The 26,202-nt window shown below is 47.0% G+C and overlaps 1 protein-coding gene across 5 annotated transcripts in view; it reads right to left on the bottom strand.

Moving 5' to 3' along the window:
* The window catches only part of LOC119390185 (calcium-transporting ATPase sarcoplasmic/endoplasmic reticulum type), a 139,802-nt gene that overhangs the window by 16,687 nt on the left and 96,913 nt on the right, over positions 1–26,202 (bottom strand). For 3 of the 5 annotated variants that reach the window (XM_037657746.2, XM_037657743.2, XM_049414688.1), the window contains exons 2-15: positions 21,178–21,397; positions 18,460–18,477; positions 17,994–18,076; positions 16,812–16,916; positions 16,072–16,210; positions 15,100–15,266; positions 13,838–13,904; positions 13,326–13,414; positions 12,668–12,967; positions 10,085–10,285; positions 8,265–8,531; positions 6,105–6,323; positions 4,983–5,709; positions 486–738 (exon numbers count right to left, since the gene is read on the bottom strand). In XM_037657746.2, the coding sequence (XP_037513674.1) occupies positions 486–738; positions 4,983–5,709; positions 6,105–6,323; positions 8,265–8,531; positions 10,085–10,285; positions 12,668–12,967; positions 13,326–13,414; positions 13,838–13,904; positions 15,100–15,266; positions 16,072–16,210; positions 16,812–16,916; positions 17,994–18,076; positions 18,460–18,477; positions 21,178–21,295 (2,753 nt within the window). In that variant the 5' untranslated portion in view covers positions 21,296–21,397. Of the gene's footprint in view, positions 1–485; positions 739–4,982; positions 5,710–6,104; positions 6,324–8,264; positions 8,532–10,084; positions 10,286–12,667; positions 12,968–13,325; positions 13,415–13,837; positions 13,905–15,099; positions 15,267–16,071; positions 16,211–16,811; positions 16,917–17,993; positions 18,077–18,459; positions 18,478–21,177; positions 21,398–23,968; positions 24,172–26,202 lie in introns of those variants that run through there. The other 2 variants (XM_037657742.2, XM_037657745.2) reach the window with 2 other exon arrangements.

The raw sequence follows: 26,202 nt of genomic DNA, 5'->3' as shown, positions 1-26,202 counted from the left end.
TCATTATGAGGGACGCTGTAGTGGAGGGCTCCGGAAATTTTGACCATCTGGTGTTCTTCAACGTGCACTAACATCGCACAGTACACGGGCCTCTATTATTTCGCCTCCACCGAAATGCAACCGCCGCGGCCGAGATCGAACCCGCGACCTAAATAAAAGCGGGCCCGCAATTCCTGTGCCTCAGATTATTCCAACTACGACCCGTAAATGTTCCGTTAGAGATTGGGGGCTTGATTTCCTGTATTTGCAGTGTTCCTGTATTTGCAGAGCAGTTTTTTTCAACCCTTGTGATGCCTATGGTTCCACATTAATGAAAACAATTACAGCTTATCAAATATTATTTCTGGTCACAAAGGAAACAGTGATAGGCAATCGCAGTTATCTTTCAATTAGTAGCGCCATACACTAGCAACTACTCTGCTGAACTTTTCACAAAAGAAATCTTGCTTTGGCTATCAAAAACACTAACGAATGAACGTGTGTACCTGTTGAGGGCGTTGAGCATCTCAATGGTGACGAGCACGGACAAGGCCATGGTCATCGGGTGCGGGTCGTGGAAGACCGCGCAGTCGACGCCACGGAAGTTCTCCTTGTCCGTGAGGCAGGACAAGTGGTGCGTCAGCTGGTAGTAGTTGAGGTGAGGGCCCGTTGGGCACACCATGTACCACCAGGCTGCTGCACCCACGGTCGCTGCACCCACGTAGCCCCCAATGGCCATGTACCGGAAGAACAGCCAGCCTGCAGCAAAGAGAGGTGTACGCATGCTCATTATTAGGACAGTCCCACTCCGCACCTAAATTAAAGGGCCCCAATCCACCTCCGATAATTTTTTAACGTTTCAAGTAAACGCGTGAATCGAGTTCAGAATACCATCACGATCAACAATGCCAAACGAGGCAGCGCTACGAGCCGTGGCCGCCCCACAGTTTCTGAGGAACGATCCCCTCCCCTCTCCATGCCTTTTGGCATCCCTCATCCTTTCAATGGTTCGCCATGACGTCAAGATGTCGTCTGCTCGTCATCAACACCTGTTTGTCCACTCACAGGTACGAGCCTATGAACAGAAAATAGCGAAGGAAAGAGGGAAACGAGCAAGGACGTCTTTTGTATAATAAAACGCGTGTAACTGGGCTATTACGGCACAATTTCGACAAATTCTCACGGCTACGTTTTCACTGGAGGCTCGTGCACAACTGCAACGCCGCAACTAAATTTCGACCTCATGGTGGTTTCGGGGCCCTTTAAACAGAAGCGCTACCACGGCAGCACTGATAACTGGCCTCAGGGATGAAACTCATAGCCGAGATTTATCGAACATAGAGAGTATGTCAGTTGCGCTTGTGTCTGTGCAGTTCTGTCCTCTTAAGTGGTGCGCAACAACATAGCAATGAATAGATACTACCTAGCCCAAACAAGTACCCTCCTATGTCAGTGAGTAAAGCTTTATAGTAACAACAGTATTTTAACGCTTGTACTATGTTAACAGGAGAGCTACAAGTTGATGAGTACAGTCAACGTCCGATTTTTCAGACTCCCTAGGGACCGCGAAATCGTCCGAAAAATCGGGTCGTCCGGAAAAATGAATTCATGCTTTCTTATTCCGCTCAAGTGGTCAAATCGCCACAGCCACTTCCGAAATAGCTTTAATGCCTCCCAGTACACTTATCATGCATTTTGGTGCGTGCCCAGGCTCACAAATACATTCGGCACCTGCGGCGAACCCTGCTTAACTACGTGCTAACAACCACTACTTGCAAATTTGCGTCTCGTGATATCCAAGGTCATCCAGGCTTTTCTATTGGAGCGATATTGCACAGGAAGATGGTGAATGTTCTTAAAACACCTTGGGTTATTTGCCTTTCTGATGACTAGCAGGGGCAGGCGCTCGGTGCCCAACATATTTGAAGCGAGAAGCACAGTGACCCTTTCTTTGCTCCTCTTTCCTCCAACATACTGGTCGCCTTTGAACGTGATCGTTATGTCCGGCAAGGCTTTAAAAAAGAGAGCCGTTTCATCGGCATTGAAGACGCTGGCAGGTTCATAACGAGCCAGGTACTGGGGAAGCTCAGTTGTCTTCCAGTCAGCAATGTGCCATTCATCCATTGCTGCTTTTTCCCCGCACACGTTCCACAAGACCAATCCGTGCCTTTCTTTAAGGGGGGAGGAGGCACTTTGACATAAAGCATCTTTTTATTTAAGTTAGGATGATGAAAACTTCAGTGATCATGTATTTACATCTGTAAACATCAAATATGAACTCAGTTTTTATGTAGCCCTTACGACTATTTTTTAATTAATCATTAATTAAAATTTCGTTTGATAACCTTTTTAATAAATTGGCTACTCGGATCCTGCTGAATTAAATGTCATTGCATTCTACAGTTATCAAAGAGTGCAAAAAGCAAATTTTATGGTTCTAGCTTTCCTACAACATAAGTTATGAAGCTTCAAAGTTTGCCATTCGACTACCGAGAAAATATATTTTTGTTATTTTCTCTCTGGTAAAAATTTACGCATTTCTATAGTAACATATGACACTTTGTTGCACTCACTAAACATCCAGCTTTTCAGTAATACAAAAATGATCAAAGCCGAGTGTACCAAAGCTGAGAAACACTCGCCAGAAGAATGAAAGGTGGCCAAAATATTGAAACTGAGAAAAAAGCAAAAAACAAAGCTCTGTATCTTCAAAGAGCGCTATACAAGTAAAAATGCTTTACTTTGCAAATAAATGCCTTATAAGACACCAGGAGAGTAGTTTATCACATTTTCCAATCGAAACGGCCCCATTGCATGTCCTTTCAAGCAGTTTGTTGATTGCGGAGAAGTCGACGATCCCGTAGTTAGCCGCCGTTGGGTCAGAGCCCTCGCACGCTGTTGCGAGCGTCCGCAGCGTGCGCTCGCTAGCGGAAGTTGCCGATAAGCTGGAGATCTTATCTTCAGTCTGTATCTGCTGTTGCGCACGATCGGCACTAGTCAAGAACGTCGTGTCGATCCTTCTACCACGCTGCCTATCACTGACGTCGTCGAGGCGGCCGCCGACACAGGTGACGTCAGCATTTCGACCGATGAATCGCATTCCGCCGCCATGCCGTCTTCCGCTGGATGTGCTTCTGATGCACCCGAGCCGTGATCTCGCTTTTTTTTTTTTCGAATTTATGAGCGCTGCGCAACTTTCGATATGGCTTCGCCACGATCAAAGTTCCAAAACGCGGCCGAGAGCGTAGGCCTAATTCACTCCCGGCGGCTGCGGCGCACTTTGTCTAGCTCACTTGGCGCCGTGCCAGTAAGCCGCCGCGACGTGCAGTCTTTGTTGAGGATGATCAAAAACGCCTACTCCAACTTCTTGCCAGCTTGCACGGGTTGGAACTTTACGGACGTAAATCAACGAGAACAACACAGTCACACTACGGCGAGATGAACTTGCCGCTTTGCGTGCGCTGCAGCAGACAGCGCGGGAGGCCCGACGAATCGGAAAGCGTTATTCAGTCACGTGTGCTCACTGTGCCAATGGGCTCACGCGATGGGACCTTTTTTTGTCGTGGATTTTCTACGTGAATTCTGAGAGGACGGAAACAAGGGCGGTGGGATATTCAAGAAAAAGCGCGGCTCTTTCGAATGCGACCAAGATGGCTGCCGTAGGGAACGTAGAACGGCATCAGCGCGGCGCTGAATAAGCCCGTTTTTTACGCGTTCATCGCTAAAAATTTAGCTCGCTGATGGCACATAAAATGCTGTCACGGCTAAAATACTGATCTAAGACGCATGAAAATTGGCGAGGTTATGCATCAGTAGTGGCAGAATCCAAATAAAACATTTTCAAAAATTCGATTTTTTTTCTGATTTTCGGTCTCAAAGACCCGTGTCCCTTTAAAGCGGGCAAAACATCCTTAAGATGCACTGAAAGCGTCGATGTTCATTTTCAGTGCGTACCTTTCAGCTTGCCGACAGATCAATGATCCACTCAAGGGAAGCTGGCTGTTCCGCATGTCTGTTATCCACTGCAGCAGTACATCTTCCAGTCTTGGGTGCACTGCCGTCCTTAGTCTTTCTTTTGCCGGTGAATTTGCCGCTGTCAAACGCCTCGAAGATTTTTGCTTGGTTCTTCACGTAGTCGCTTAAGGTGCTTCTTTTAACGTCGTGCTTTTTCATAATCTCCTGTCGAGAAACATGTGCGTTCACGTCTTTCAATATCATCACCTTTCTTCGTCACGAGGTCCGAGATGCCGACGGGCAGACCTTCTAACCGCGGGTCCGACGAGTGAACGAAATACAGGCTCGAGACGTGCTTCCGCGATGTTCGCGTCGAGCGTGTCAGGCTATTGCAGTCTGATGCACGGTCTGATGAATGAGCTTCCGGGTGCAGCTGCTAACACGTAATTATCGTCGACCAGCGAACACAAAACGAGTGCAAACGCTTCAGTAATTAGCGTGATTTTCGACAGCCGTGACACCGCAACGCGGAAGCCGCAGACAACGCACACCGGGAGCGACCATCGGACCAATGGCGAGGCGCGCTAGAGCATCATGGAGGCCGCGGCCGATGGGGGGCCTCGAAACGACCTTTAAACGTTTCCTTTTTGTGCGCTTGTTTTTAAATGGAGGAGCCAGCTGAGGCGGGGAATTTGAAGACTGAGAAATGCTCTTTCAGACGAGCCTTAGATGGTGGTGCTCGGTCGCGCCGTTACAAAGCTATAATTTTTTGAAAAACGCTTTCTTTTTTGCGATTTCTGCGATAATTTTCGTTACCTCAGCGGGCGCAACAATTTTTAATAGCCCTTCTACGTGGTTTTCAGCGAAGATATTTGGGAATTAGATAAAAAAAAAGGGCTACAGAAACTGAAAATGTGATTTTCAGAAAATCGATTTTTTTGCCATTTTTCGCGATTTGATCCCCGCGTCCCCCCTAAAACCTGGTGAAGGGCCCTTTATTAAAATAGCACACTCAGGTCATAATGTGTGGCCAAAGGGGAGGCACCGACCTGAGATGAGGGACTCGTCCGCCTTGCGGGGAGGCCGCTCCATGATGTCCAGGTCGGGGGGGTTGAAGCCCAGGGCAGTGGCGGGCAGGCCGTCCGTCACCAGGTTCACCCACAGCAGCTGCACAGGGATCAGGGCCTCGGGCAGGCCCAGCGCCGCTGTCAGGAAGATGCTCACCACCTCGCCAATGTTGGACGAGATCAGGTAACGGATGAACTGCTTCATGTTGTTGTAGATGGCGCGACCTTCCTCCACGGCTGACACGATGCTCGAGAAGTTGTCGTCGGCCAGCACCATCTCCGAAGCGGACTTGGCCACCGCCGTGCCCGAGCCCATGGCAATGCCAATCTCGGCCTTCTTGAGAGCGGGAGCATCATTGACGCCGTCGCCGGTCATGGCAGAGATCTCGCCGTCGGCCTGGAGGAACTCGACGATCTTGCTTTTGTGGGCGGGCTCCACTCTCGAGAACAACCGCGCCCTCTGGACGGCTCGTCTCTGTTCCTCTAAGGGTAGGTCGTCAAACTCGCGGCCAGAGTAGGACATGCCCGTGGGGTCCTCATCCTCCTCGAAGATGCCGATGCGGCGGCAGATGGCCTCGGCCGTGCCCTTGTTGTCGCCCGTGATGACGATGACCCGAATGCCAGCAGCCCGGCAACGCATGATGGAGTCGTACACTTCTTTCCGGGGAGGGTCGAGCATGCCCACCACGCCGACAAAGGTCAGGTTCACCTGTGACAAGCGCACGAAGGTCATCAGGTTATCAGCTGTTGCGGACACCTAAAGCCACTAACCAATCTTATGGACGTGGTGCATGCGGAATTCCATTTTGCAATTATAATAATATCTGGGGTTTAACGTCCCAAAACCACGCTATGATTATGAGAGACGCTTCCATTTTGCAATTTGCACCCCCTATCCCACTACAGCAGGAGTAAACTACACAAATTAAAGCCTCCCCAACCAAATGGATTAACTTCAATACTTCAATACAATTGAGAATTCGTCAACTGTCTATATGAAGACTCATACAAGAGCTAGAACTGGGATAACTAGGAAAAAGATATGAATGCAAAAAGAGTCAGTATCCCGTATGAGTCATAGCCCACAGACATGCAGAAACGCACCTCATAAGTGGCAAACTTCGTGGAGTCACCAAGGTCCATCTCTTCCGGCTTGGGTGGGTTGTCCAAGGTGGCGAGGGCCAGGCACCGCAGTGTGTCGCGGCCGGTGCCGTAGGTACGCGTAAGGTCCAAGATGCGCTGTTTCACAGCTCCCGACATGGCCATCTTCTTGTCGCCAACCCTGCAGTGGCTGCACCGCTCAAGAACACCCTCTGGGGCCCCCTGCAGAAAACGAGGGCCAGTCACTTGGGGCACTGGACTTCAATAGCACCACAAGTACTGTAGTGGTATGTATGCGTGGGCAGGAAATTGCACTGGTGGCATTTCTGGGAGCGTGTCATGGAGCAGGACAATACAGTTGAACTCATTTATAACGAACGTGATAGCTCAGCATAAAGTGGTGGTAGCTGGTCTGCCGCCCCTTTTCAATGTGTAAAGAAAAGGCCTATTTAGGTAGCTGTTTCACTGGGCGTGTTGTGTCCTTTATCCTAGCTGTACAAGTTCATTGTATCTACAGTGTAGCCCATTTATAACGAACCCACTTACAGCGAAATAGCGGTTATAACGAAGTGATCTTGATTTCCCGTCCCAATTTCAGCATTTTCAATGCCTTTTAAGTCCACTTTTAACGAAGTAAAAAAATGCGACTCAGCGGATATAGCGAGGTTTTTTGTCGAGAACAACAGAAAAAAAATCCATCAAACCACCTTTCAAGTTTTCGCGTGAATCAACTAGGCCTAAAAATCGCCAATTCTTGGCTCCCGGCAGCCGCGTCGCCCCACTCTGCTCGAAAGCGTGCTTCACCGCACCACACGGTCGCCCGGTAGCCGTCTCGCAAATGCTTCCCATTCTTTTTTCAAGTGCCAGGACTGCCGCGATCTTATCTCGTTTCACGGCGTACTCCTCTCTTCAGAGAGGAGGTCGTGGGGGCAGCTTCAGAAACTTTGTGACCGCTTTAGACCGGTTCCGCTTGTGGCGCCTCATTTTGGTGAAAAAGCGAAGCAAGTTGGTGCGCTCCTAAATTGCTTTTCTTCCACGGCATGGCGCCACCAGCTAGGCCTGCCTAAGCCTGGCTGCAGCGCTCCGCCAACGGCTCCGCGCAAACCTGTCGCACGCAAAGCCGTTCTTTCTTTTGTGGTGTTCAGTCAGTTCAGTCAGCAGAAGCAGCCGTTCCGTTCACACATGTTGTGCTGCGTCTCTGTTCACAGGTGAAAAGCGCATTATCGCAGCGCGCTTGGACTTGACCACGGTTGAGCAGCAAAAGCATTCGTTCGCTCGTGCTGTTTCACTGGTGAAAAGCAGATTATCGCAGCGCGCTTGGACTTGCCGCGGTTGCAGCTAGGCCTGCCCATGTGAATCGGCGAACTTTACGACAGCAGACATCGATGCTGTTGCAGCGGATGGTGCCGCGGCAGTGACACGCAGAAAATGCAAGCCTTGTCCCAAGCGGGTTGGATTATCTGGACTTTCCCCTGGCGGATCAAGACCTCTTCGCAACGGAGGAGCTCACCACCGATGAACTCGCCGCTAGCGTCTCCAAAAAGGAAACGGCCACAGATAGCAGTTCCTCGGACGGCGAAGGTGACGACGTTGGTGCGCCTCAGCCTGGGACCGCCGGAGCAGCTCTCGCAGCTGTCGACATGCTGCGTATGTGCTTGTGCACCGAACCGGGCAGTTGCGATCTGATGGACAACGTTGAGCAAAGTGTTCTGAAACGCGCGCTTGCGAAACACGTGCAAGGGACCCTTGATCGCTTTTTTCAGAAAGTGTAAATTAATGATTTTTCTTGGTCTGCATAATGTTTGATTTTTTTTAGAGTCCAGATAGAGCGAAAAAGCGGTTATAGCGAAGTAATTTCAGATTCCCGCCAACTTCGTTATAACCGGGCTACATTGTGATGATGTCACTTTGTCAAATTTATCATTTTTATCTATGTGCCATGTGGTCCAGACCCAAACACGCATTTTAGTTTGGATGAAACGTGCGAGTAATACACCCAAATATGGTACAGGCAAGTGCAACTAGTTTGTGCCTCTAAAACAGCCATCGTTTAAAAAAAATTGTCTCACGGAGGAAAAAGAAGGCAGGCGCTTGTTTCCAAAACATGCGTCCTAGGTCTGCGAACTGAAGGACTAAAACAAAAAAACCGTATGACATACCCACCTTCACAAACATTTTGGGTCCGGTTCCAAGCTTGGTGTTGGCAGCAGCCCTCGTGGGAGAGCAGTAGGAGCTCATAGACTTGCGGTCCCGGGAGAACTCGAGAGTGAACTCCTTCTTCCACATTGCCTGCACGCCGTGGTTGACCGTCAACGCCGCGTCACGCCTGGACTTGCCGCTCTTGTCGAATCCGAAGGGGTTCATCTTCTCAGCCAGCACGATCAGCGCAGTCTCGGTAGCCTCGCCCACTTTTTCAAAGGCTTGCTTGTACTGCAGGGAGACAAGCACACTTTAATATGGCGCGTGGACACCACGACACTTGTACCGTCGATAAGAAAGTCAGTGGGCATGCAAATAGTACTGTGCGCACATGTTCCACGAACAATGCTTAACATTAAATTAAAACGATCATAACTCAGTTAGGAAATTTCGAAAATGGAATCGCATAGGAAGAACCGGGCGTAACCTTTATCTGATTATGCAGCCAAAGAAGGTAAGAGCTTGTCGAGAGGTTCATACGAGCCGGTGATCGCGCAGGAACGAAGAAGTTGAAGTCAAACACATTGTTAAATCCCTTACTGTGTTGGCAATTTAGCGACAGCAAGACAAGCTTTGCCTTGTCGAGTCACGCACTACAAGGGAATGCAAAGGCTGCATTGGTGAGAATGCAGACAGTATGTTCTTGGGCCTCTCCGCGTGGCTGCCAGTTCTTGCCACGTATGCCCCGTTTCAAGATGCAGGTCCATGTAATGTCACCGTTACATGACGCGGGACAGTGCTGCAATCAAGTGCTTTCTGCAACTGCACTGTTTAGTGCAGCGGCTGCCTCACAAAAATTGGCCGCGTATCTGCGTGCTTCGCTGCAAATGTCTAAAAACGATAGAAGAGGCACTGCGTGAGATATAACGCCATCTGGCAATACGTCGGGAAACGTGAATGCTGTGTTGCGGGCTGGTAGTCCCGGCGCAGCAGCAGGCGAAGACCGGCGGTGACCAACGCGACCGTCGGGGACGCCAGCCAGCCCGAACACGCGGTTTGGCGCGAAGCGCCGACCGCGTGTTCGCCCGCACTCAACGAGTACTCTCCACACACTCTTTTATATTCACGTCGTCTGGGTAAAGCAGGAATGCCAGAGCGGTGCCCCATGGCATTCGTACAGTGCAATACTGAACCGAAACCGAAACACAACAATGAGCTCGTGCAGAGGGCACGGAGGAAGCCAAGTTTCGGCGCAGTCGCATTTCCAGCGCAGCTTAAGAAACTAGGGTGTCTAGAATTACGTATCTATGTATTTTCTATTAAAGGAACACACCACCTAATACTTACCTAGTGATGTTGTGCCTCAGATATGCGTAATGTTTGCTTTTTGATCAACAATGTACACAAGTATGAACCTAGTCAGCCGTTCACGATGGCTGGCCCTTGGACAAGTGGTTCGACTTTGGCCGAGTGGCTGAATCGAGGGACGTGCCGACAAACAGAAAGACAGACAGACAGAAAGACAGACCAAAATTTCTGCGTTTAAGTTCCCCAAGAAAGACTATCGTCTTTAAAAACAACGAGCGTGTGTCATCGCTGCTGTTGCCGCGAGGTTACGGCTCCATAGTAACTTTGAGGAGTGATCATTACATGGGAAGAAAAGAAGAAATCAAATTTAGATGGTGAAATTCAGGAATGCGATCATTACGAGAGTAAATTCAGTATCTGCTTTCATTTATTGTGGCATCATAATGTGTGACACTACTCAATATTCTTGTCGCTAGAGGCAGTTTTACAGTCAAGAAAAAAAAAAAAAAAAGAGGAATGATCACGCGAGTGCTTACCTCATTGAAGTCAATGCTGGAGTCGTTGCACATGCAACAAATGGTGGTCAGCTCGTGTAGGGCTTCGTAGTTTGCGCAGTTGGCCTTGGCGCCGTTCTTGAAGACCTCACCGATGGGCTCATACGTCGAGCCAGTTACCTCAAACTCGTGGAAGCTGATGTCGCCGGGGTCAGCCTTGTCGAGGATGAAGAAGCGGCTTACCTGAACATACACAGAAAGAACAAAACAGTTTAGACACAGATTATAGACACCAGAGGACATTGTCTGCGAAATGCCTTCTGAAAATTATACAGTATATCCTCGTTACAATGGATTTGCTTACAACAGACATTCAGATACTACAGACCAATTTGCGTTATGCCAACCTCCCTATCTGTTCTATTGATTGAGCTTTGTTTACAACGAATTCTGGTAAAACGGACATTCGGATATAACTGACTCAAAATGTAAGGCCAGCAAGGTGGTCAGGACCCTTTTACAAAGGACTTTTCTACCACAGGCATTCTAAATTCAATAACTTCCGACTTCAAACATCGCTTGGCATACTTTTGGGATGGGAACAGCGCACCGGATATCGACGTACCGATTTAAGAACAAAGGCCGCCGATCTCCGGTCTGTCAATGATCAGTTATGCCTAGCCGCGGCGACAAAAAATTGGCGCACAGCATGCTTAGTCTTGCGTTTTGGGACGCCAACGCACGAAATTGCTAGTCGCTGCCACCGCGGCTCCGAACGGTCACTGCACGGTGAGCTTGGCGGGGGGTACACTGCCGAAGCGTAAATTGCCCATCCGCAGTTCCGAGGAGCCAGCGGGCAATGCGATTCGTTGCTTGCGACGAAGCACACAGTGGCTTCTTCACTTTCGCATGTTCCCTAGCGCGATGTTCTTGCCCGCAAAGTTCACATTCGTCTCGTACATGGGCGCCGTGAGCATAGTTAGGCCTAGCCACGACTTCAAGCAGAAAGCTCGGCTGCAATGTGTGTGGCCGTGGTGCCCGATGCTTCAAAGTATGTCCTGCTCGATCGCGGGTACAAAGAGTTGTCCCCGGACGGTCTTCGTCACGAGGTCCGAGGCTGATGAGCAGAACCTCTAAACGCGAGTCCGACGAGTCAATGCTATAAGTTGGTCTGAAACTCTTTCGTTGTTCGTGAAGAGCGCGGTACGATATCGTAATCTGACGATTGAGCTTTCCCTTGAAGCTGCCAAAGTAAAGCGTAATTATATTCTACATGATCGTCAACCCGTGAACACAGAATGTGTCACTAAGTACGCGATTTTTGACAGCCATGACCTCGTGAGGCGCAAGCAGCAGACGCTCTCCCTGAGCAAGCATCGGTCCAATGGCGAGATGTGCTGGAGCAACATGGCAGAAACAGCAATTGGAGGCCTCGAAACCAACGTGAAAACGTTTGCTTTTTGTACACTTTTTTCCGAATGGAGGAGCTAGCTGAAGTGGGGAATTTGAACACGGAGAACTGCTCTTTCCGACGAGTCCATAACGGCGGTGCCCCGTTGCAGAGCTATAACTTTTTTGAAAAATGCTGTTGTTTTTTTGCGACTTCTGCATTAATTTTCACCCCCTCGGCAGGCGCAACAAATTTTTTACAGCACTTCTATGTAGTTTTTAGTGAAGATATTTTGGAATCAAATAGAAAAAGGACTACAGAAACTGAAAATGTGACATACAGAAAATAGATTTTTTTTTAATTTTCTGCGGTAAGAAAACCGTGTCCCCCATTAAGAATAAATCTATTCTTTGGCCGCGTTTGTGACTCACAATTCTCTCCGGCTATAAGAGACCCACTTGGCGTTTACATAAAAGTCTGTTGTAAAAGTGCCTGGATTTTACATACTCCCTTTACAACAGTCCAAAATCCCCTTTATCATAAAGGTCTGTTGTAATGAGGTCATACTGTATTATGTTGCTGCAAACGAGAAGATTCTTGCGTGAACTAGAAATATTTGCCAGGTTTGCTAAGGAATCATTTATTGTCACGACCCCAGTAAATCTGCACCACAATTAATCCTAAACGAGATCTCCCAGGGAAGCCATAGCAATGCCCTCGTTCCCGTACCATTTGTGTGGGAGGTTTACACCCCACTGCTAACACCCCAACAACCCTGGTGCAGTACACTCGGAGTAAACTTTTATAAAACGCAAGTCAAGAAAGACATGAATGCATTAATCCAGGACACTGCACAAACAAGGGCCCCCCCCCCAGATCGAAAGGTTGAAAAACTTCTGCTGTACCTGCCGGGGATGTATAGTAGCTACAGCTGGTCTATGGAGGATACCTTACAGCAGAATAATCCAACAGACTTAGCTAAACGAAGTACAACATCAAAAAGCAACAGCAAAGCTCTTGGATTATAAGGTGTAGTGCCGAGACGGAATGCGATTTCTCGCATCCAGTGCGAAACAGAGCACTGAAAAGCAAGAACACTACTGCAAAAGAGTGCGGTGAACGCCTACTGAGGGCAGATCCAGTTACTTGCTTCTTAGGGCAATCCTCTTTGATCGCCTGCATGAACTTTTGTCACAGAAACTCAGTGGCTGCTACGACACCGAGGCCGTACTCACCGACATCTGGTTGGTAGTGAGGGTGCCAGTCTTGTCGGAGCAGATGACCGACGTGCAACCGAGGGTCTCGACCGAGGGCAGGGAGCGCACGATGGCATTCTTCTTGGCCATGCGCCGCGTGCCCAGGGCGAGGCAAGTGGTGATGACGGCCGGCAAGCCCTCGGGGATGGCGGCCACGGCTAGCGCTACGGCAATCTTGAAGTAGTACACGGCCCCCTTTATCCACGAGCCACCGTGAGCGGGGTCGTTGAAGTGTCCAATGTTGATCGCCCACACCGCCACGCAAATCACAGAGATCACCTGTGCACAAACACGCAAGAACAAAGAGGTCAGCATAATGAAAGTACAATGCTGAGAACAAAGCAAAAGATGTACTGTTCCCGAGAATGTGCAGCGCATAAGTGTTAGCAAACCTGACAGAAATTCTAAAAGTTGGTAGCATTCAATGGTTTAGCTCAAGTCCTACAAAATCTTTCTAAGAATCCTGTGTTTTGAACAAATTTATGTACAGCGGAGAAATACAGGACTTGTGCAAGATTGAAATCCTCATCTTAGCCAAACGAACCAAAAACAGGGAGCATACATAGCGACAGATGACGTAAAGGTTCGCACACGCAATGCCTGAATAGTAGAAGTACACAAAACAGAAGGCACAAACCTTGGAGAGCTGCTCTCCAAATTCGTCCAACTTCTGCTGCAGCGGGGTCTTCACTTCTTCCGTCTCCGTCATTTCTGTCCGGATTTTACCTGCGAGTAAGGCAGCAAATGAAGAGGTCAGCAATAATACCGCCATCCCTACGAGTAGCATGAGCATTAGCGCATGAGTTAACACTGGTGAAATGTAGCGCTATCAGATAATTAGCAGCGGTCTAAAAAGACAGCATTATATCTCATCCCACACTATAAGCAGCAATGCCACAAGTTGTCTACGCAGTGTCATCTTAATCTTCAAACTGCAAAAACAAATGCTGAAAACACAAACAAGCCAAGTGTGTTTCAATGTACCCATTCACTAACTTGGGCAAACAACCCCTTGATTCCCTACCACAAAGATACTTCCCAAAGCAAGTTATCCAAGCTGACATCTTAACTTGGCCTTTTCACATACACCAATTTTGTTTTAAAAGCACTGTCCCAGAAATCTGAAGAACACCAAGAGATAACACGTACCAATGGCAGTTTCAAGGCCAGTGCCAACGACAATGCCGACAGCCTTTCCTGATGCAATGTTGGTACCCTGCAGAAAAAGAAGTTGTGAGCAGTAGCTTAACACAAACCCCGTAAAACACCCGGCATGTAATGGTACCAATGAAAACTGAAATTTAGGCACCTGAATATTTTCGTTGTAGCACGGAATGAAAGCTCTAACTGATAGTCATTAGGCCACAAAAGTGTTTTTTTTTTACATGCCCTTCTACTAGACAGCAAGAACACATGAAAATTGACAGCTTGAAAGAAAGGAGCTTACTTAGCCAGATGTAACTAAAAATCCTCCTATAATATATAAATGCACTATGCCAGTACTGCGCTTGTGACCTTAAAGTTCAGCTGTCAAGCTACTATGGTACAAATGGGCCTGATTCATCACTCGCATTTACTACGCTACTGGACCTTCTGCGAAGCCCTTCACATACACAGCTTATTGACACACCAGTACCGTATGTGAACATTAATGCATTTGCTTGCACTCAGCATCACGATTGCTACTGCATGGCAATGTTTGAGCGAGAGCATCTAATGCGCACAACAGCTGCACAATATACTTTGGCCAAGAAAGCCAACTGGTCTCTCGGCATTTTGTCCTGTGCATCGTAGGCACAGCTGTTACCTACAGACGTCTGAACTGCCATTTCACGTTTTACGACATTCACTCCACACTTTGTAAGCTGCAAGCAACGCTGTCCAGTAGTGTTGAATTTACGCGAAATGTGATTAGGGAGGACACAGTTGCGTCATGTGACCTACGTTGGAGAAGCTAGCTTAAACACCACAGAGAAAAGGAGATGGCGGTGCACACAACCCATATCTCTCATGTTCGCTTTCCAAAATGAGGGTGACAGCACACGTGCATCATAAACCAACATACATTCATACTTGCAGCACTCAGGTTCACAATGCAATCTACACATTTCGTGCATGTAATTTAACGATGTACTTGGACTAGGTTCCCGACGGCTGCTGCCAGACCGAGTTTTCTTGCACTGAGTTAACTCGTATTTGTGCTGAAAATTCGAACACATTTTGCTTTTGGCTCTATCGTGACTCTCTTAGTAGAAGCATGGAAGGAATGGGTAATGCATATCCGTGTGACATGCAAGGCTCAAATCACGATTTGCTTCGTCTTATGCATGTACCTTTACGTGTAACGAACACCCTCTGTCTTCACAGCAAGAGGAAGGAGAGAGGCACAGTACGAAGAGGCTACCCCTCACCGAAAAAAGAATGTTCTTCTTGTCCTGGTTGACAGCACGGGGGTCTGGAATTGCGTCCGTGTGCTTGATGACCGAGACCGACTCTCCGGTCAGGATGGACTGGTCCACTCGTAGGGTTGTAGAGTGGATTTTCATCAACCGGATATCGGCAGGGACCTTGTCACCAACTGTTTACCAGAAAAAAAAAAAGTTGAACCAGCTCTAAAGCCGTTTTGGATGTACATCCTGATGACTGCACAAGTATCTTTACATACACTGCCGGCATGAACTGCACGCATATTTTTGATGAAAAACACTAAGTCTGTCACGTCAGGAAGGTGCTGTCATTTGGCAAGTCTATGTGTCCCAGAGCACCAATCACTATGCCTCACTTGTCTCTTAGATGCTATTGTCAATAATTGTAGCCTATTGGTGAGCAACTTTGCAAGTTTACAGATTTAAGATACGCTTGCTATCCTAACAGACAGTTGGAAATGACCTTGCAAATAAATGAACCGAAAAAATTGGGGGACCCTCAAGCTTCACGTTGAACGCGACAGCGATATCCACATGCACACACGCATGCACTATCGCCTTCCCAATCGCTAACCTGCCTTCGCTTCTCGATGCAGACCTAAACTGTGCCGCAAAGAAAGCCAAAGTGCAAACGCCCTCAGGCTTCTATCGTTATTTCCATCTACCTCGAATTTTCGCTAACGTCCAACGGTGCTTTTTCGCTAAAACACCAAGGATGTCGCCGCCGACACCGAAATCTATGCGAAACGAGCTCTAAAAAAAAGAGAGAGAGAAGCTGTCACATTACTAAGAAGCTACTGTTTTTCTTTAGGAAAGTCTTTAAAAAGCTGATAGATAACCTACGCAACAATTCAGAGAAACAAGCTCAGTGAACTGTGCACCGAGTTGTGCTAAAAATTTGATTTAAACAAAAACTGAAGAGTCAAGCAGAAAAAAAAGGCCAGGGCCACTGCTCACCGGACACCTCCACAAGATCTCCAGGGACGATTTCCTTGGCACGAATCTTTTGGACACCCTGTTTGTTGGCGCGTATAACTTTGCCCATCTCGGGCTCGTACTCTTTGAGCGCTTCTATCGCGCTCTCTGCATTACGTTCCTGCAGACAGGAGAAAACGATAGCTGTTAGTCAAGTGAGAGACTGTTGATAATGTGCGGACACAAGCAGCCTGAACTTTTTAACTAGCATGATGCCTCTGATTAAGTATGTGGCACCAGCCCCTAAACCACGAATTTTCGAAGTTGACAACAAAATAACGCACTACTGTTGACATTTCCACATTTTGAACGCTTTTCATTTCACATTGAAAGTTGGACATTACCCGATTTAATTAACATTAGCTAACTATTACAACAAACATTGCAATAAAGTTAACAGCATATGTTAACTTTCAAGTTTAGCTACTGTAAGTTTTTCAGAATGCCAGTTTTCAATACCCGCTGATCATGGACAACTCTCAGTGGGCATATCTATCAAATGAGAACGCACATAAGAGTGGCACTGTAAAATTGTGCACGTGTGCTGCAGCACCTTACATTCAAGCTTCAAAGAGCAGTCACAGCATGCAAGTAAGGCTGGTCCTGTTCTTCAGATGAAAAAGGTACGTGCGATAATCCATCTTCGCGGCGCTAAAAAACATGCACCTCCCATGTTATCATCCTAAAATGATGCAAATGTTCGAAGCAAGCATCCCACTCACCTGCCACACACCCACAACGGCATTGGCAATCAGAATGAGCAAGATGACGAAAGGTTCAACAAAGGCTGTGATGGAGTCTTCATGCTCCTCGAATAGCGCCAACACCTGCGGGAACACAATTGAAGGATCGTACACAAACCTGAGCACAATATCTGCAAAACTGCTAAACAGGGGCAAAGCTCAACAAGTGTGCACTACAAAACCCCGCGTTTATCCAGGTTTTGCTCCAGGTTTCGGCCTATCAAATTTGTTCAAACACTTTCACACTTGGGCACCAAAGTTCATAGCGGGCTGACGGCTTGCTTTTTGCTTCGTGGAAGAAAGGGAAAAGTGTTTTTGGTCACTGTGTATGTACATAATTATATAGGCCGAAGCGCACAATTTGACCCTCCTATCATACATACATAGGTTCGTAACATAGGCAAGATTTAATGACAGTTCCAGAACTTTCCATCACCAAATTATTAGTGAAAAAAAAGAGTAAGTGTGTTCAGGCTATCATGAAAGTCATAAAGTATGGCCACTACAATATATATTTAAGCTAAACAATTTACAAATGATGCACAGGCTAAGCTATCGGGTATAGACACGCATGAACCATTGACAAACAGCCAGCAAAAACTTGCGAAGTGGCATATTAATAACAATGTTTCCATCAGATCACTAATTTGATAACTGTTATAAGCCCAATAAGCATAAAGTGCCCAAAGCTTAGTTGAAGCAAATTAAAATCCAAACTGGGAAACATGATACAATGTATCTAGCATTTACATGTGCAACAGGATGAGTAGTAAAGCTTGCACCTTGTCATTTTGCGAGTCTTCCCTCCTACGTCGAAGTCTCAGGTGCTGTCGTGTTTCTAAATGGAAGAACATCTTCCCAAGCACACTACTGCCAACAAATTCCAGTAGGTAAGCGACTACAATAAATCTGCTCACTTTGAAGAATACCCCACTGCAACGTTTCGTCACTAACTTTACTGCTACTCTTCTTATGACTTCTAGTAGTCTGGTACACATTTACGCGAGTGCATCTTCACTATCTGAAACCTGTTGTCTACTTCTATGAAACATCTTAGCACCTTGCACAGCACTCATAATGTCAAGTGCAACATTCCACATGGTGGAGACACGCACACATATTGGAAAAGCAAATGTAAAATGGAAAGCGTTCACCACTTACAAATGAAATAACAGCAGCTAATAATAAAATCTTCACTAGAAGGTCGTCAAACTGTTCGAGTATAAGTTGCCACAGAGGCTTTCCTGCAAGAAAGAGAAGGGGAGAAAAGGAACAAAGGCACAGTGTCAAGCCACACCACATCCGGCATGCAAAATGCACCACATGAACATTGTAGGCTCAAATGTAATCATAGCTTGTTCAGGATAATGAAATATAAAATTTCATGGAGTTCATTCTCAACTTGACTCACTAGACGTAAAAAATGTCTGCCTATCCATTTCGTGTAAATGATAATTAGCCAACAGTAATCAATAAAAGGCAACTTGTGAGCTTTTAGTGAACGTATGTAGAGTTATTCAAATAATTGAAATATAAGTGCTTCAGCTGAGTATGCATAGTAAAGATCTAAATGAAAAAAAGAAAAACTGCATGAATGCCAAATGCGATTAGGAAAGAAAGGACTCACCCTCTTCTGCAGGTAGTTCTGAAATGTTGAAAAAGAAAAGCATATGCACCATTAAATTAGACAGCCGTCTATAAATAACAAACTACACTTTTTGCAACATACAATAGTGTGAGAACAGTCCCCAAGATGGTCTTTTGCAATTTGTCGTAATGTCCTAACTGCACTGACATTCACAGTGTTACGAGTTACATTAGTGGCTTACAGAAAAAGCAGGCTGGAGAGTACGCACTACCCACATTTCTAATCGTACAATGAAAATGGGGTGCACTCCTTCCTGTTTTAACAGGAATGGGGTAGTGCAACCATTACAAAAAGCAAAACGAAGCAGGTTGTCACCCCCAGCAACAACTACTAACCTGTACGCAGTCATACTGGCAGCATCTAAAGAGCCTTGCAGCATGCTTTCCGAGATTGAGAGACGATGATAGAAGTAAATGAGCTACAAGCGTTTCTTCCTTTCCCCTCAACACCTGCTAAGCCAGTTTTTTTGATTGACAAATGCTGAAATATGGAAGTTAGCAAAGGCTTACCATAGTCTGTTACTCTAATAAAGGAAAACCTAGATAGAACCAATTGTAAACTGTATTTCATGATGAAACGATTTTTTTTTTTACATTCAGGGGCTTGAAGAACAGCCCTAAATTTTGCACTATACAATAGTGATAACCCCTAACAACATCTAAAAAATAAAAGAAGACATGGCAACAAAGATGGCTCCTGTGCCCACAAACTTGCACATCAGTTACACGAGACGGATGCATTAATACCTTAAGCAACTCCAGCGATTTTCCATGTCCACTGATCTCATAAAATTTTCTATACATGTTTTCATTAGTTCTATAATCTGTGTCAAACTATACAACTGCAATTAATCTAGTTTCCTTCAGAATGAATTTTAATGATTTTTAGTGAGTTTCCGTATCATGCCTCAAAATGTGGGCCACCCTGTGTTTGTGATGTGTCCTACATCGCCAGGCAGGCAGTAAAAAACAAATGGCAATCTTCCCATACTCAAATTATCACTGAAATCGCTACTGTCAAGTTTTGAAAAGCTGGCACAGCTCGCCGCATTGTTGAATTTCGTTGCCAGTGTCTTTTCTCACACTAGCAACATATGTACCGTGCAATGTCATCACAGGCATTGCACAAAGCAGCTATCCGTCCTGGTTTCAATTTCGACACATCCCTTTTTAGTTATCTAAAATTATTGATGAGTTACTAAGCAAGCTGAACCACTTTATTCGTCACTGGACCGTTGATAGCATTCGAAAATAGCCATGTCACATTATGGTTAGAAAGATGCCGAAGTTTCCCTTAAGCAAAACGCTGTGTACTCAACAACACTACTTCCAGCAACTAAACTTTAGGTAAACTAATACCACACAGCAAAGTTAAGCTAATTCGTGAGCCTATGTACTGTTATTCGCACATCCCAACTTACTCGATAAAAAAAAAATGCACTACAGAGATAGCGTAGGACACAAGGTGGATGAAACAACGCTATCTGAGAAACGCATGCCTTACAACGAGCAGTGTGGTTTGTGGGTGTCTGGTGTGTACGTGCCTCAGCCAGCTACAAAGCATCGTTGCGCCCTCGTCACAAAAAGTCCCCTGCCAAAAAGTTGTGACCAAGTGCACATGCAAGTGTGCACGGAGAAGGTGTGTCGTGGTGGTAATGTGCGCAATCTGTCGGGCTCGTCATCACACTTACGCCGCTCTCAATATGGCCAGCCTCCGGACGCCACCGAAGTCTGCCAGCAAGCGAAGAGAAAGCATTTCAGGGTAGTGCACACCACACACGTCACACTGTGCGGCCTTGGGCATACCCAATGTTTGCATGTAACTTGAACCGAGCAAATTGGTGCCCTATGGGAGATCGAGACTGATGGAATACTCTTACTAGCTGTACAAAGTTGCTTGTATTCTTCGGCATGAGATTACAAGACCGATCAGCTAACTTGATTTCTAAGAGGTAGCATTCTTTTTAGGCAACCAGCAGTAGTAAAAAATTATCATGAAGCATTTATGGTTTTCTTTTTACCATGGGATCGTTTAGGTGTTTCTTTCTAGGAAAGCCTGCAAAATATGGAAAAAATATCCCTGCATGCTATCACGTCTTGATAGTAACACCCTCAACTGTGTTCTCAAAGGACGTACGCAGCAAGCCTGCTGTAAAATCAGCATAAATTATTGCAACAACTCCGCAAGCTCATTAGTACAAGAGCACTCCTAAGACATGTATCCTACAGCATAGAACTTTGTTTACACCGACAATAACTTGCAAAAAATGCTAAACCATGAACAAATACGACGCTTCCAAAGAGCTGCATAAAAGGCTTCATTGTAACACACAATTTTCTAAGACAATGTGACGCAGACAAGTACTGCCAACCAGCAGCATCGCATTTTATAGGTGTGACTAGAGGAACGTGTGTCATCCATTAAACGTTATTTTTAGGTCACTTAGGTACAGCACACTGGCACTTATTGCTTCAGCATGTAACAGGCTGCGAGTGTAAACAGAAAGGAAACATGAGCATGTCTAAATGCTCACATTACCAATACACATGAGAAAAAAAGTCAAATTAAGTACACCTGAAGCGTTAGTACACAATTAAGTACACCAAATGCAAGCTTGAACTGATGCTGCCTTCCCAGATGATGAGCACATAACCAAGGAAGAAACGAGAGTTATAAGAACGTATGGAAGAGGCTTACCGTTGGGACCATACTTGTCCTGTAGCTTTTTGACCTGGGACTCGGTGAGGCCTCGCTCGGGGTCTGTGCCGAAGTAGTCCAGCACCTCCTTGGTGGACTTGGTGTGTGCCAGCTCCATGGCGCCCGCTCCTCCTCAGCCGGGCCCCGCTGCTCAAGTGCTGGCCTCTACTGGCTGCTGCTGCTACTGCCCGCCCGTCCGCGGCCCCCTCTGCTGTCAATACTGCACGAGAACGGGGACGACACGTCTCAGCACTCTATACGACCACGTACATCAACAGGCAACGTGATACACTATCATCAGGAGAGTTTTTAGTTTGTCCGCAAACTTCTTGACGTCAGTGCGTTACCAGAGGCATCAGCGGCAAGGGTGGTGGTGCCACCTGGTGATGCAGAGCTCAACCAGAAGAAGACCACCGCTACATCGCTGCTGGTGTGAATATTTGGCAGCGGTGCAATCATCAACGTGTTGCCTTTTAAAACCTTTTCTCCAGTGAAAACATAACTGGAGCAATGTGAAGATGTGTTGTGGTTAGACGAAAGTGACAAAATATGTCGCTACCAGTTAACTCACTGTGACGCAAATGGCATGGCGTACACCGGACACGCTAAATCTCTCCTGTAACAGACGCACCACGTGAACAGATGCGAGGGCTTGACTTCAGTCGCACACTCCTCCTAAAGGTGGAGGCACACCAACTCTACCTCGCTAACGAAATCACAAACTTGAAGAAACTCTCGCACCCACCACCACCTGTTCACAGATCAGGCTGTTGAAGGCACAGTTTTGATTTCACACTGGTTTAGTTAGACAACAAACTCCAAGGACTCTTTAAGTCTACTGCTTCAAAGAACTGTTTTTAAGTGACACTGGTCATATGGGGAGCTTTGCTGCGAATGGTGAGCCAATTCTGAGCCCGCCATAATGAGACTTCGTACAGTCTGAGCCAGCTATCATGCAGTATTGCATCAAGAGTTTCAGGCAGCCGATCAAGTCGTTAAACCACGTTAGAGAGCTGCTCCTTGCTTTCAACGTGTAAAGACACAGAGTAACATATATCCTGTGTGAACATGAACACATGCCCTCGGGTGGAGAATATGATAATGCAGCCCACGCACACACACATTCTGCGATAACGATCGTACACGATTCTCACACAACCAAATCGTCCTGCGTTTGTACGTCACTTTGCTTTCGTCTACTGCTTCCAATGTCGCGTGTAGGCTTTCTTTTCTTGAGGATATACGCCGCAGAATAAATTTCTGGCACTTCCAATCGCCAACGGGCCTGCCATTTTCGAGGGCAATCTCGGAAACGGGAGGTCGCGAACGCGTGTTAAATAAGTGAAAAGGCATGTGATGGTCGTGCACGGCATACAGTGCGCTCTAGACGGGTCCACAAATCGCATTAAGCGACTTCCTCATTGACGTCCCCAGGAACCATTGTCTCCGGCGGCGTAACGAAGAAAAAAATAAAGGAAAAAGTGAGCTGTTTTCTCTCGTACGCAGCTACCTCACCACGTCGCGCCATCGGACCTTCGGGAAAATAAACAATTGTTCGATCACAGTTCCTTCTTTTCGCCGTGCTGCCCTAAGCGGCCATGAAAAACGTCATAAGCCTCCCAGAAATATCCGCCTATCTGATTCTCCATCCCGTTTCTTTGGCGCATGACCAACGCAGCGCGAGCAGTGGCTTTTTAATTAAATGTCCCTCCTCGTAATGTCTACGTCAGCGTTTGCGTCACGCGCGGAGGTCGCATGTAAAATGCGAGAAGCGCTTTTCTTCTGTTCACCACACACCTTTCAAGTTTTTTTTTTCTCTTTTTTTCGCACGGTCAGCCTCTCCTGCCGGTCGGGTGAACGAACTGAACACACACCGCGACCGAACGACGAGAAACTTCTAAACCACGCGGTTGGACAAAAAAAACCTGCAACAGAGCGAACACGGTGCGAGTTCTACGAAACGGGACTGTCGAAATGTCGCGCAAGCCACTAGCACACCGCTGAGTCCGAAAGATCCGACGAAAAAAACTAAATCGGCAACGTTTTCGCTCATCGAGCCAGGTCGATCAAGCAGTGTGCAGGCACGCTCACGACCGAGAGAGCGGAAGACCCGAGAAGAAAAAAAAATGGAAAGAAAAACTCTCCAGCAAGAGTCACGCGACGACGACACAGCATGGTGAAATATTGACGACCTAGGAACGACGCTCGTAATCCCGTTGAGACTTGCTCGTTCTCAGACCGCGAGAACCCAGTTTTGCTTCTTTTTCGCTAGCACCCGCACAACAAATCCAAGCATAAAACTCAAGCGCACGGACGGTCAACGCTCCAGCGAACATCACGACCTGTATGCAAATCTGTGGAGATTCTCTTTGCAGGGCAACAGGGCAAGCAAGAAAAATGTACCCGTAGCACAGTGCTATGCACGCGACCCGCTGAAGGAATCTAGCGACGACTTACGCAGTCTCGAAGTCTATTCGAGGAAGGGCTTTATCTCGACTTTATATACAATAAACATGCAGTGAACCACGTTCTAGGCGCCGATGTGGACGTTACACGGGCACGAAACGCGGCGAAAGCGAGGAGGGAACGGCAATAAAAAAAAAGGTCCTCCGAACGGGAAGCCCCCGTGCACAGCGTTTTAGGCCTAGGCAATTCATCCGCAAGTGCCGGCTTCGCACCATTCAAGGTTTCGGCAGCGGCTGCTGGCTCACCGCTGCCTCGAACGGCTCGGAAACGAGGGGAAAATGGACACAGAATTGAATGTGCGTCTCAAATGAATGTTCGTACGTACCATCGTACCATTTAAAGGCTGTAGTGAGTCCTGCGTAAGTTTCCGTGGCGCGGTGCAGATGACAGGCGAACACACTCAACAAAGTTCATGTGGATTACGGCCATTGGACGTGGCGTCACCACGTGGACGCCGGAACTTCCTCTCTGCGGACTATGACGCAGTTTACGTCACGTCCGGGGTGTTGTGGCACGTGGTCTCTCGTCGCTCTCGCGGGGCGCTGCGAAGTTGCGCTCGCGCGCGGCGTTTTCTCGCGTTTTCGTGGAGTGTACTTTTTTTCGGGCGCCCTTTTCTTTTGCGCTGCTTTGTTCGATCGTCGGAGAACTCGCACTTGGCGGGAGCAGTGGGACTGACTACTCTCCAGTGGAGGACGTCCGCTAACTCGAAACGCAGCGTTCGGGCGACAGCGCTCATGTCAAAGCTGGTTTCTTTTTTTTTTGTCTTCTTCCTCGTCTCGCGTCATTCTGCGACGCAAGCTCCGTCTGAGTGGACGTACGCCGATGTATTGCGTAGAAAATATTCAGGGACCTGACATCGTGCGACGCTGCTGTTGCTGCTGCAGATGTTGTTCCTCTCACGTTTCGAAATATCCAGGCCGCGGACTCGCAGGCCTATCATTGCTGACTGATTGCCTGTCACGCTTCGGTAAAACAAGTACGGAAACCCTACGGAGCGCCCACGCATTCGTGGTTGTGGAGGTTGCGGCGATGCCTGCATTGCGAGCACTGATAGCACGAGCGCTTCATTCTTTTCTTTTTTTCTTATTCTTCTTTTCAGGTTTATAGTGGCGTACGTCATATGTTCCTTCTTAGACCTCTCTCTGGTAGTACATCGTACCTTTTTGTACTCATGAGAGTCGGAAGATTCTAGCCTAGCAAAGAGCCCCGAAGCCTGATTGAGCAAGCATTGAGCTACGTAAGCTTGTCTGTCGTCTCCGACGTACATATACTGTCGTCTCTGCCTTGTCTGTGTTTTTTTTTTTTTTTGTTCTTTCTTTCGTCCATCCGCTCCATTATCTGACGTCACTATACAGGCTCACTGTCGTATATCTTTCCCTACTAAATTTATAACCTTAACGCCAGCGGTAACGCCGGTATGGGTTGATGGTGCAGACCTCCATACTTCTGACCATTCTATTTCTATAAGCCTATACCTTCTTTCTTCTTCGGTGAATAAGGTTAAATGAATTTCTTGGCCGTCGGGAATGCGATAGATTTCCCCCTTTTTTTAACGCCTCTTTAAACTCATGGAAGCTAGGCCGTCCGCTAAAGTATCCGATAACTTTAAAGCTTTTACTGTTCCGGGGCAGTGGCAATAGTTCTGATCGTTAAAAAATTTTGATAGAGGACACTAATGATGCTTGGTGAAGAGGCCTATAACAACATTGGACAGGAAGCTTCTTTCATGTCGTCTTCGCTTTCTGACGAGATGGTATCTACGCGCGTTACAGTGGTCCTTTTTTCCTGGATGCGTTCTCAATTTATCTTAAAGCCCTATATTAATTTCTTATCTGCGCATGTTTTACGACAGCGAAGTCGCGCGTCCTTTCAGCTTGTTTCTCTCCTCTTACTTGACCTACAGCCGGCGAATTCCGCTCCGTATTCATATACAATCCAGACTGCGTGGTGCTAAAAAAAAAAAAAAATACACGGTGAACACGACGCGTCTTCCGCTCCTGCAATTGCTTCCGGGCCTTCGTGATTGCCATTAGTTATATTTCGGGAGAGCCGTCTCTGAGGCAGTGATTTGTACACCCACGTACCACCCACTGTTCCAAAAAGGTCACGCGACTGATGCGCATGTGTCTTGTATAAATGAAATAACTTTAAAGGGAAGAAAAAGGTCAAACGTTCCCATTCCGCTATTACGAACATCTGTTTGAGCTGCACATGGTGCTTAGCAATCACCTTTCGTCTAAGTCTCAAATCTTAATATCGTCACTTTTATGCACGCGGAGAACTGAAGTCATCCACTCTGCAGGCAGTCTATCTGATGTGGATCTATGAACAAATGCGCGTAGCGAAATGTGCAATGCGCTGCCGAAGAAAGAAGTTTGTGGGGAGAGGGTGAAGCGTGAGTCAGTGGCGCATGTGGCTCAGCTGCATGCAAATAATCCCACACCGCATTACCACACGTTGCAAGAATAACGTTATGTTGATCGCAACTACAGCACGAAGAGAAATTTCTGTTTTGCACAACATCCAAGACATTGTACACGTGGGTGTAGTAACAGTTGT

This window comes from Rhipicephalus sanguineus, chromosome 4 (assembly GCF_013339695.2).
Source record: "Rhipicephalus sanguineus isolate Rsan-2018 chromosome 4, BIME_Rsan_1.4, whole genome shotgun sequence".
NCBI classification, from domain to species: Eukaryota; Metazoa; Arthropoda; class Arachnida; order Ixodida; family Ixodidae; genus Rhipicephalus; species Rhipicephalus sanguineus.
The sequence above is the reverse complement of the archived record's forward strand: the minus strand, read 5'-3'. Positions and strand labels throughout refer to the sequence as shown.